General features: G+C 42.9%; 1 protein-coding gene across 2 annotated transcripts in view; it reads right to left on the bottom strand.

Annotated features, from left to right (window-relative positions):
- The window catches only part of GRHL3 (grainyhead like transcription factor 3), a 73,491-nt gene extending 63,722 nt beyond the window's left edge, over positions 1–9,769 (bottom strand). For both annotated transcript variants that reach the window (XM_015424853.1, XM_015424854.1), the window contains exon 1: positions 9,656–9,769. In XM_015424853.1, the coding sequence (XP_015280339.1) occupies positions 9,656–9,672 (17 nt within the window). In that variant the 5' untranslated portion in view covers positions 9,673–9,769. The remainder of the gene's footprint in view (positions 1–9,655) is intronic.
- Between the last annotated feature and the right edge of the window lie 317 nt (positions 9,770–10,086).

Below are 10,086 nucleotides of genomic sequence, written 5' to 3'. Positions count from 1 at the left end.
GTGTTTATTAATGCTTTGGAGTTGGGAGTAAGCAGTGAAGTGGCTAAATTTGCAGATGACATGAAGTTGTTCAGGGTGGTGAGAACCATGGAGGATTGTGAGGCACTCCAAAGGGATCTGTCGAGGATGGGTGAGTGGGCGTCAACGTGGCAAATGGGGTTCAGTGTGGCCAAGTGCAAAGTGATGCACATTGGAGCCAAAAATCCGAACCATAAATACACATTAATGGGGTCCGAACTGGCAAAGACTGACCAAGAGAGAGATCTTGGAGTCATAGTAGATAACTCAATGAAAATGTTGAGACAGTGTGTGACTGCAATAAAAAAGGCCAGTGCTATGCTGGGTAATATTAGGAAGTGTACTGAAAACAAATCAGCCAGTATCATAATGCCCCTGTATAAATCAATGGTGTGACCTCATTTGGAGTACTGTGTACAGTTCTGGTCACCACACCTCAAAAAGGATATTATAGCATTGGAAAAAGTGCAGAAAAGGGCAACTAGAATGATAAAAGGGTTGGAACACTTTCCCTATGAAGAAAGGTTAGAACGCTTGGGACTCTTTAGCTTGGAGAAATGACGGCTGAGGGGTGACATGATCGAAGTTTACAAGATTATGCACTGGCTAGAGCAGGTTGAAAAAGAAGTACTTTTCTTTCTTTCTCACAATACAAGAATTCGTGGGCACTGAATGAAATTGCTTAGCAGTCAGGTTAGAACAGATAAAAGGAAGTACTACTTCTTCACCCAAAGAGTGATTAACACTTGGAATTCACTGCCACAAGAGGTGGTGGCGGCTACAAGCATGGACAGCTTCAAGAGGGAATTAGATTAGCATATGGAGCGGACGTCCATCAGTGGCTATTAGCCACAAGGTATAGATAGGAACTCTCAGGCTGGGGCAAGTGATGCTCTGTATTCTTGGTGCTTGGGGGGTGGGGGCAACAGTGGGAGTGGTTCTGGAGTTGTGGCCCCACTGGTGGATCTCCTGATGGCACCTGGTATTTTTGGCCACTGTGTGACAGAGTGTTGGACTAGATGGCCCATTGGCCTGATCCAACATTGACTTCTCTTATGTTCTAATGGTCGAACTCTCGCAGCCATACATTACTACTGGGAATACCATTGCTTTGACCATACTGACTTTTGTTGGCAGGGTGATGTCTCTACTTTTTATTACACTGTCTAGGTTTGCCATCACTTTCCTCCCAAGGAGCAGGCATCTTTCGATTTCATACTGCAGTCACCGTCTGCAGCGATCTTTGATCCCAGGAATGTGAAGTCTGTCACTGCTTCCTGGACTTCCCTTTCTATTTGCCCAGGAGTGATGGGGCCGGATGCCATGATCCTAGTCTGGTACTCTAGCCACTAATCGACACTGGCTTTTCATAGCATGGAGATAAATAACATCACCTGCTAATTAGCATACTATTAAGCCTTTATTAAAGAGACGGATCATCATTCTTCAGGCCTGTTGATAACTCCGCTTAAGAGATGAACAACACATATGTGTGAATCATCCTTTCATGTGGCTAATAAATGCACTTGCAAAACACAGCTTCACCCCACCTGTCCTTTCCACCTGCCATTTCTAACTATCCACTTACAGCACCCTCAGTAAGGAAAGTGTCAGAGCCTGAAGCTTCTGCAGGCCAATATAGTCAGGCATCTTTTTTTTTTTGAGCCCCCGGAGGGGATTTTTTATTATTTTTTATCACTACAAAAACTACAACAGAAGAAAAGGGAGGGGAAAGAAAAGATTGACTCTGTTCTGAAAGCTCAAGAATTCCTAAGGGTTCAGCTGGGAAGGCCAGAGGACGGGGGAAAAGAAGAGGACAGCAAGTCCAGCAGCGAGCTAGACACTGGTTCTTCCAGAGAGGACTCTGTCAGAGCAAGGGGCAGCAGCCCCAAAAAGTCCTTACAAGCTGCGGAAGAGAAGGGGAAAGGAGAAGTAAAGGCTGAAGGACTCTGAAATGTGCCTTTGAGACTTTTGTTATGGGATGATTGGGGGTACTGTTTCTAGACAGTTAAATTTAAGCTTTGAAGGAAAAGTGTTATAAATGTTTGACTCAGTTTATGAAGGGATCAATGATGAGAAGACTTGATGTAACTAAGCTAGTTGGAGGATCTCCTCTCTTGGGCTTTTAGTCAGTAGTGGGTTCTTTACTTTATCCGGTATATAGTCAGGCATCTTGAAGATTATAAACTCACAATCCATACATCAAACTGCCAGCTATTTCATCCTGCTCTACAAGTCACTCTTAGTTGAATACAAAATCAGAGATAGATTTATTTGGGATGGTTACCACCCTGGGCCCGCTTGCAGTCCCAGTCTTGGCCCCCAACCGAATCACTAGTGATCCTACATAGACAGTGACTCTACCCACCCAGAAGTGTTTGTTGGCATGCGCCATGCACTGATGCTCAATTCATAAATGTCCTAATTGGATGGATCCAAAACTGGTCCATCACATCATGAACACTGACTTTAAATTTCTAAACCAATTACTCTTCAGCCTGCAATACACACATTTTGGGCTTGCTCATCCACACAGTTTAACTGTATAGACATTATCACATATGCACATTCACAGTCCTTTTAGCAAGGAATGTATCTTCAAATTATGTTTCAACTCTAATTGCCAGGTTGCCACCACCAGCCCCGATTCACACACCTCCTTCCCTTGGGAAAAACCTTTTAAATACAGAACACAGGAGCTTGACTAGTTTTTGTGCTCTCAAACGTCTTTATTTCTCCATTTTCAAATAACAGAGAGGGAGGTCATTGAAGGGGAAAGGGTTCCAGAGCCTGCTATTTTTTACTCTCAATTTATAAATTTTTCTTCAATTGAATTCCTTCTAGGGACTCTTAGATGCTGGATCAGAGAAACTTCCAAAAAAAACCCAAACCCATGAACTTTGAACTGGAATTGATCTGTCTTTTAGAGAGAGAGAATAAATGCAGATAATCCAGTTGGGTGTACAGATGCCCTCCAACCACTAGGACACAGTACACCCACCTCAGTTTTCATACCAATGATGCCTGCCTGAAGGCCCTATTTCGAATACATGTTTCTGAAAACTCTTCTGTACCTGCTGTATTAATATTCCGCAATAGTTGGTCCCATTATAAAGTAATAGCTGCAAATAAATCTCACTGACTAGGGCACATGATATGACAGATTGTATACCATAAATAGGGTTGCCAAGTCAAAATATCTCCTTACCGGGGGACTCCCGTGCCGCGGATGGAGCGCGCACACATCGCACGCACGTCACTCGGAAGTGATGTGAGGACGCCGGGCACACTGGGGGCGGGGCCACGACCATCCGAGGAAAAACCATAGAGTTTTCCCTCGGATGACCGTGGCCCCACCCCCAGCGTGCCTGGTGTGGTCGTGTCACTTCTGGGTGACGCGCACGTCGAGGTGGGGTTCCCCCTGGGGCCTGATCCGCTGGTGGCGGGGAACGGGCCTCTGAGGCCTGGGTTTCCTCGCCCCCCCGGGGGACTTGGGAAGCCTAACCATAAATGGCACCTTGCTGTTCATGTTCCTACAGTTATGTGCTCAAAATGTCTCCAGTCCTAATCATGGATTTAACTTCTGGAGAGCTAGAGGAAGAGTTTGAAATTTGAAGAATGTAGATTTTAGTACAAAAGGACGCATAGCAAATTCTTATGTAAGCACTTCCCCCTAATCTCCCCACCTCAGAAAGCAAAATATGAACCACAGTGTTTTGCTAAGAAAAAGTGTCAAAGAGAGAGGAAGAGAACGTGCCTGATAAAATTGATGTAGCTGGAATATAGGTGCAGCCATTTGGTAAGACATTTGTGGTTTTCAGTTTTCACCAGTTAAGCAGAGAGGAGTTTAACACACTTTTGGACCTAATTAAAATTGGGGGGGGGGGGGGCAGGGAAGATATAAATTTTTCCTCATGGTACAGCGTTGGCTCTTCGGCTTTGAAACGGAAATGAGCACCGCAACCCTAGAGTCGGATTCGACTGGCTTTCGAGCAAGAGAACCTTTACCTTTACTTTTACAGAGAAGAACCCATACAGACCAGACCATCCACTTGTATCTGATGTGCTGTAAACACCAGTGATGATTAAAGCCTTCACAACCTGAGAAATGCTCCATCTCCCTGCAGAAACCTGTGTGCTCCTTTGTTCACCTGTGGCTCACAGTGCTTTCCCACAGACCTATGCCCTCCTCCTCGGCTCACCCCACAGCCTTTGCAGTCACCAGACCAAGACTGTGGTACAGTTTGCCCAAGGAGGTCAAGCACTACAGTCAACTATTATTTTTTTTGGAAGGTATGCATTTCATTTCAGAGCACTTTTAGTTGAGGGAAATTATTTCATGAGTTTCATTTCAGGATGCTGATCAAGCTGAATGAATCAGTAATTAAAAACCATTCTTTTTAAAATATGATTTATACTGCATTCTATTATTGTGAGGGGGTTTTGTTAAAAAATGCCAGTAGGCAATTTGGTGAACTGCCTTGAGTCCTTCGAGAAAGGCAGAAATTATTTTAATAAACAAATGATGATACAGCTACAATGAAGCTACAGGAGGCAGTCAGCTTGAACAACCAGCTAACACACACGCTCCAGTGAGCAGCCATTTGGGGAAATAGATTAATCTATATTGAAGCCTAAGTTTTCTCCTCATCTACACCAAGAGAAACCAGTCGCCAAGGCAATTGCAGACAAGGTTCCAGTACAATTTTTCACATCTTTCCTATTTAACCTCTTCTCTTCCATCTTCCCTTGAGGGGATGTGACTCATTATTCTTGATACAGAAATCTATTGCTTTCTGTCAGCATCTGAGATCTCCACATCTGCAGCAATTGCCATCAGCTGTCTCATTGATCATCCTAAAAAGCTTGCCTACATCTACAAAGCTATTGCCATGAGGACTGAGGTGATAGAAGAAGGAATAATTCTTGCTGAAGGCCTGGAGCCAGAGGTGGAACACAAACAAGTTCCCATCAGTTCAGATCAGAGGGAGGATGACTTGTGTGTTTTTCTTTAAATTAGCCATCAGTAAAATCAGCATCACAAAAGGAGAAACCCAGCCATCAGCCCTCTCAAGTTCCTTTGAAGGTAGGAGTGTAAGCCAGTAGGTTTTTACAGAAGACAAGCAGTTGCAATATAATTGACTCACTCCATCTCCTTGCTCTGAATTTAGCCTTTTTAAACAAAGAACGACAGAACCACAACTGAAGATGCACACACACACCGGTTTGCATGAAACATCTGCTAGTTCAGACAAAAAGACGGTTCAACTCTTATCCTTCAAAGATTTCATACGGGAAAACAAACAGTGAAAGCAGAGTTCCTTATTATGAGGCCATTGATGGATGGCTGTATCGTGGGGAAATTGCCTCTTTTACATTGTTTTGTAAAGCACCATGTATACCAATTGCATATTTAAAAGGATAATAAGAGTGATTCATCTAAATGTGCAAGTATGTGGCTTGCATAAAAAGGTAAAGGTTCCCTTGCTCGAAAGCCAGTCGAATCCGACTCTAGGGTTGCAGTGCTCATCTCAGTTTCCAAGCCGAAGAGCCAGCGCTGTCTGAAGACATTTCCGTGGTCATGCAGCCGGCATGACTAAACACCAAGGCACACGGAACGCTGTTACCTTCCCACCGAAGTGGTACCTATTTATCTACTTGCAATTTCTTTCTTTAGAACTGCTAGGTTGGCAGGAGCTGGAACTAGAGACGGGAGCTCACTCCGTCCTGCGGCACCCGGGTCTCGAACTGCTGAACTACTGACCTTTCACAGCCTGCAGTTCAGCGTCTTAAGCACTTGAGCCACCGCAGCTCCATATTGTATGGCTTGCATACAACCTTGCAATTTTGCCATGGAGAGCTTGGTCTTGGTCACCCTGCTACACTGGAAACTGCAGCTGCTTCCATGGTAGTAAATTTTCTTCCGGCTAAGAAAACTAAGGCATACCAGATCAAATCTTGGCCAGGCAACCAGTCTCAGCCAAATCTCCCTCCCAGGGGTGTTTTTCCACAGAAAAAATGAGGATGGAATAAGAACATTGTAAGATGCATCATTGGGGAGAAATGCAAGATATTAATATATAAATAACATACACCAAAAAGGCATCTTGTGGCACCTTTAACTTAAAGGTTCATGGAAATTTCATAGACCACAGATCCCACTTGATCAGATGCACAGATCTTCTTAGCTGGCAGATATGTGAACAGTGGACTCAAAAGGTCATGAAATGCAAGAGGGACAGCCTGTGACATTTCTATGCACAAATCTGGTCCAAATGTGTACAAGATGACTACTGCAGCGATTTGCAAGAAAAGAGTTTGCTATGCTAATTTAGTACCTGTACAGGAGGTGGGTTGGTCCTGATTGAGACATAAACGGAATAAAAACACATTCAAGTGTACAGGCTTAGCACTGTAAGCACTCAAAAAGTGTGCAGCAATCACAGGCAATATCTCCCAGTTTCCTAGCCAAGGGCTATAATCCTATGAACACTTTTCTGACGGTACCCCATCGAATAAAATAGAGCTTGCTGCCAAGTAGACATGCTTAGGATTACTCCCAAAGACTCATTACTTGTTCACCCTGGATCATGGCATGCCTGAAATGGCATGAGAAGGTGAGAAAGGGTTGTACCTATGGCCCCGATCCAACAAGCATTAGCTGTATACAGATAACCACTGTGGCATAATCTTTCACATTGTGCTCCAAAATGACTAAGATGACGCTTGGGAAACATTTTGAGCAATTGGAAAAAATCCTCATGATGAAAATGGTGATACTCTGAAGTAAGACATATTGATAATATTCTGTGATGTCACTGGTGGAAAAACACCATAAAAGGGGAAGGGTGTTAATTAAATCAAAGAGCACAGTAGGACATCCTTAAGCATACATTGCCACATTCCGCTCTTAACCTTTGAAATGAACAGCTCCCCCCCCCACACACACACAGCCATTAAGGAAAGGAAAATTGTTCTAATGATTTTTGCCTCCCTGCAAAATTTTACTTACTTAAAAACAGGCAGCTGTTAAAGACATAGGAGCAAGGCTAGTAAAAACGTTGGCAACCGTGTGTTTAAAAATACAGGTAATGGTGTACACTAATTTAATTTTATACCTTCTATTCTCCTCAGTAGTGGCTTACAATAGCATTGTTCCTTTCTCTATGTTAATCTTACAACAACCCAGTGAGGTAGATTAGGCTGAGAGACAGTGACTTGCCCTAAAACACCCAGTGAGCTTCTGTAGCAGAGTAGAGATTTGAGTCTCCCAGACTGTAGTCTGACACTTATCATGCTGGGCTTTTTTTAAAAAAAGGACCAATATAGGAAAATGTGTGTTCCTAAAAGGAAACTTTAGTCCCTTTGAAAGATGAAATGGGAATTTGGATTTGTAACCTTCAGATAACAACCACTGAAATAGAGAGTCTGATCATTCAAAGTCATTCACTCCTTAGTGGGCACAGTATTCTGTGCCTGGAAGATCAGACGTTTTTCCTTCTATGCTGTATTTGAAGTGCTGAGTACAGCCACTGTCTACAGGTATACACGTTTGCAAGCAGAACTAACCAGCTTTTCACACTCCCATAGGCTGGTTATGATCCCATTCATAAATAAGAATCACCTCTGACTAGAAGAGCTGGTTTTTATACCTCGCTTTTCTCCACCCTAGGGAGTCTCAAAGTGGCTTATAAACTTGCTCACATACCTATGTACTTATATGCTACCTTTCCATCTTCAAAGTCTCTTAAGGCAAGAAGCTTATATATGCACAAAGTGTTGGTCCAATATGCGAAGTTGGTTTTTGGACATCTAGAACGACTGTGTACACCAAATCCAAATGCCCCTTTATTTGAAAATGCTTTATGCTCATTCAAGAACTCTGGTATCACTGAACAAAGCATAAGGGACCCCGCAGCTCTGCATCCTCAACGTGCAGAAATTCAGATCTGGAAAAGTTCTGAACCGCCAGAGGGGTGTGTGTATACACACACACGAGACACAGAATAAATTTTCACTCACAACTTTCCAGAGTGCCACAAACACAATTCAATGTTACACATTCATTTTGCTGTATCTAAAAATGATAAAGAGTCTGTTGGCTTTCTAAAAGATTAACTTTTTGTGGGCTAGAGAAAGTGAGCTGTGGGAAAAGGCTGTGGGTCAGTGCCTTACACGCAAAAGGTTTTAGGTTCAATCCCCAGCACCTCCAGATAAAAAGATCAGGCAGGAGGTGATGTGAAACACCTTCACCTGAGATTTGGGAAAGCTGCTGCCAGTCAGAGTAGTCAGGATGGACTTTGTCAGACCAGTTGACTGACTCAAGTAGAAGGCAGCTTTGTGTGTTCAAAAGGTTCTGCCACAACAAATGTGCTTGCTCATAAGATGCCATCTGACTCTCTATTGCTGCATCCAACTAACCCATCTCCTCCTCCTCTGGAATTTCCTCCATCTGTTTGTTTCTCTCCTGGCTGTAAATGAAGAGTCTATTTTCCAGTGCCCAATTCCACAAAGCAAGAATTTTCCAGTGAATTATATGCAAGGCAACTTCAGGGTTAACAGAACATCTCACTTCAACTTCAGCTGATCTGATTTATCCAAGTCAAGCTTCTTGAAATCTGTCAGCTTGATGCTCCACGTACATCCCAAGAAGTATGCTTTCATCTACAACAGCTTGCACCTTAATAAGCCTGTTAGTCTTTAAGATACCACAACATTTTTGCATCTTTCTCCTGCAACAGCAATAAATACCTTCCTAGATTTAATCCACGATGTTTCATTAGACACAAAAACTATCACTCCAATCCACAAGTCATCAACTCCAAAGTAGATGTATTGAAGAAAATAGAGCTGTTCCAGACCAAGCCTGAATTGCCTCACAATAGGTTACTGGATTTTGGAAGCTCTCCAAACCTGTATTTTCAACAACATTTGGAATATTTTTTAAAAACGATGAAAATGTTACTGATCCTATGCACAGTATTCTGGTTACAGAACCTTCTCAGCAAAAAAAGAAAAAAAGAACTGTGAAGAACTGTTTGCCAGATTCCTTAATTCCACTGCTGTTCTTTGTGTGTTAAGAAAAACCAAAACTAAAACACATCCAGGGAACATTTCATGGAGAAATAACCTTAAATAAGAATCACTTCCAACATATATTCATAGCCAGGGTGGTTTTAATTGAGAAACACCCATAAACTAAAACATCAAAGAAACAGATCTTTCAGTTACCGGTTCTCAAAATCTAAACACTTTGCTTCAAGCCCAACTTATTTCATCATGAAAGCTAAGCACACATTTGATTTTCATCCATTAAAATCAACAGGAACTTTCAAGAGTTTTTAACTTAAGACTGGATCATTTTTCTTACTTCATACGTAAGAGACCTTAAAGCAAACCACAGGCATGCACACATGCCCCAAAGGCTTGCAATATTTAGGAGAATATCAAAGCACTCCACACAACAAAACAGAAGGCTGAACTTAAAGGGTTCCCCAAAAGGGGGGGGGGACTTCCCCCCACCCTTTGCTGTAGCCAGAGAAGCGGCTCCCTTAAATTCATACAAAGGACAAGCAGTTTGAAATCCATAGTGTGAGTGTTGGGGATTACACAGAATAATAAAAGCCGTTTGACTTACTCAATCTCATTAGACATGTTTCCCCACAAAATTTTCCAATCCGTCCCCAGCAATCAGACCTTTCACCGTTTCTTCCTAGTACCTTCTAAACAGAGACATCACCTGCAAAGTGAAGGGTTTGATTCACCTTAGAGGTTTATGTGTGTAAGCATTCTGCTGACAGGTAGGTTCCCTCTGAACTTGGCTGCTGATTGGCTGGAAGAGACAGGTGCCAGAAGACAGGTACACCTCAGCAGGTGCAGCAGTTTTAACCCTTTGCAAACTGGGCAGTGAAGCTGAGCTGACAGTGATTCCCCTTTCTGAACTGGGGAGGAGGAGGAGGAGGGAAGCGCCAGGGAATGTCCCTCAAGGCAGAAAGAGAAAGGAGTGGATTATCTCATGAAATAATTAGTTTCATGTTCATTATCAGTATTGTGGATTTTAGGCACAGC

The sequence above is a fragment of the Gekko japonicus genome, unplaced genomic scaffold, assembly GCF_001447785.1.
Source record: "Gekko japonicus isolate JY-2015 unplaced genomic scaffold, Gekko_japonicus_V1.1 scaffold1176, whole genome shotgun sequence".
Classification (NCBI taxonomy): Eukaryota; Metazoa; Chordata; class Lepidosauria; order Squamata; family Gekkonidae; genus Gekko; species Gekko japonicus.
The sequence above is the reverse complement of the archived record's forward strand: the minus strand, read 5'-3'. Positions and strand labels throughout refer to the sequence as shown.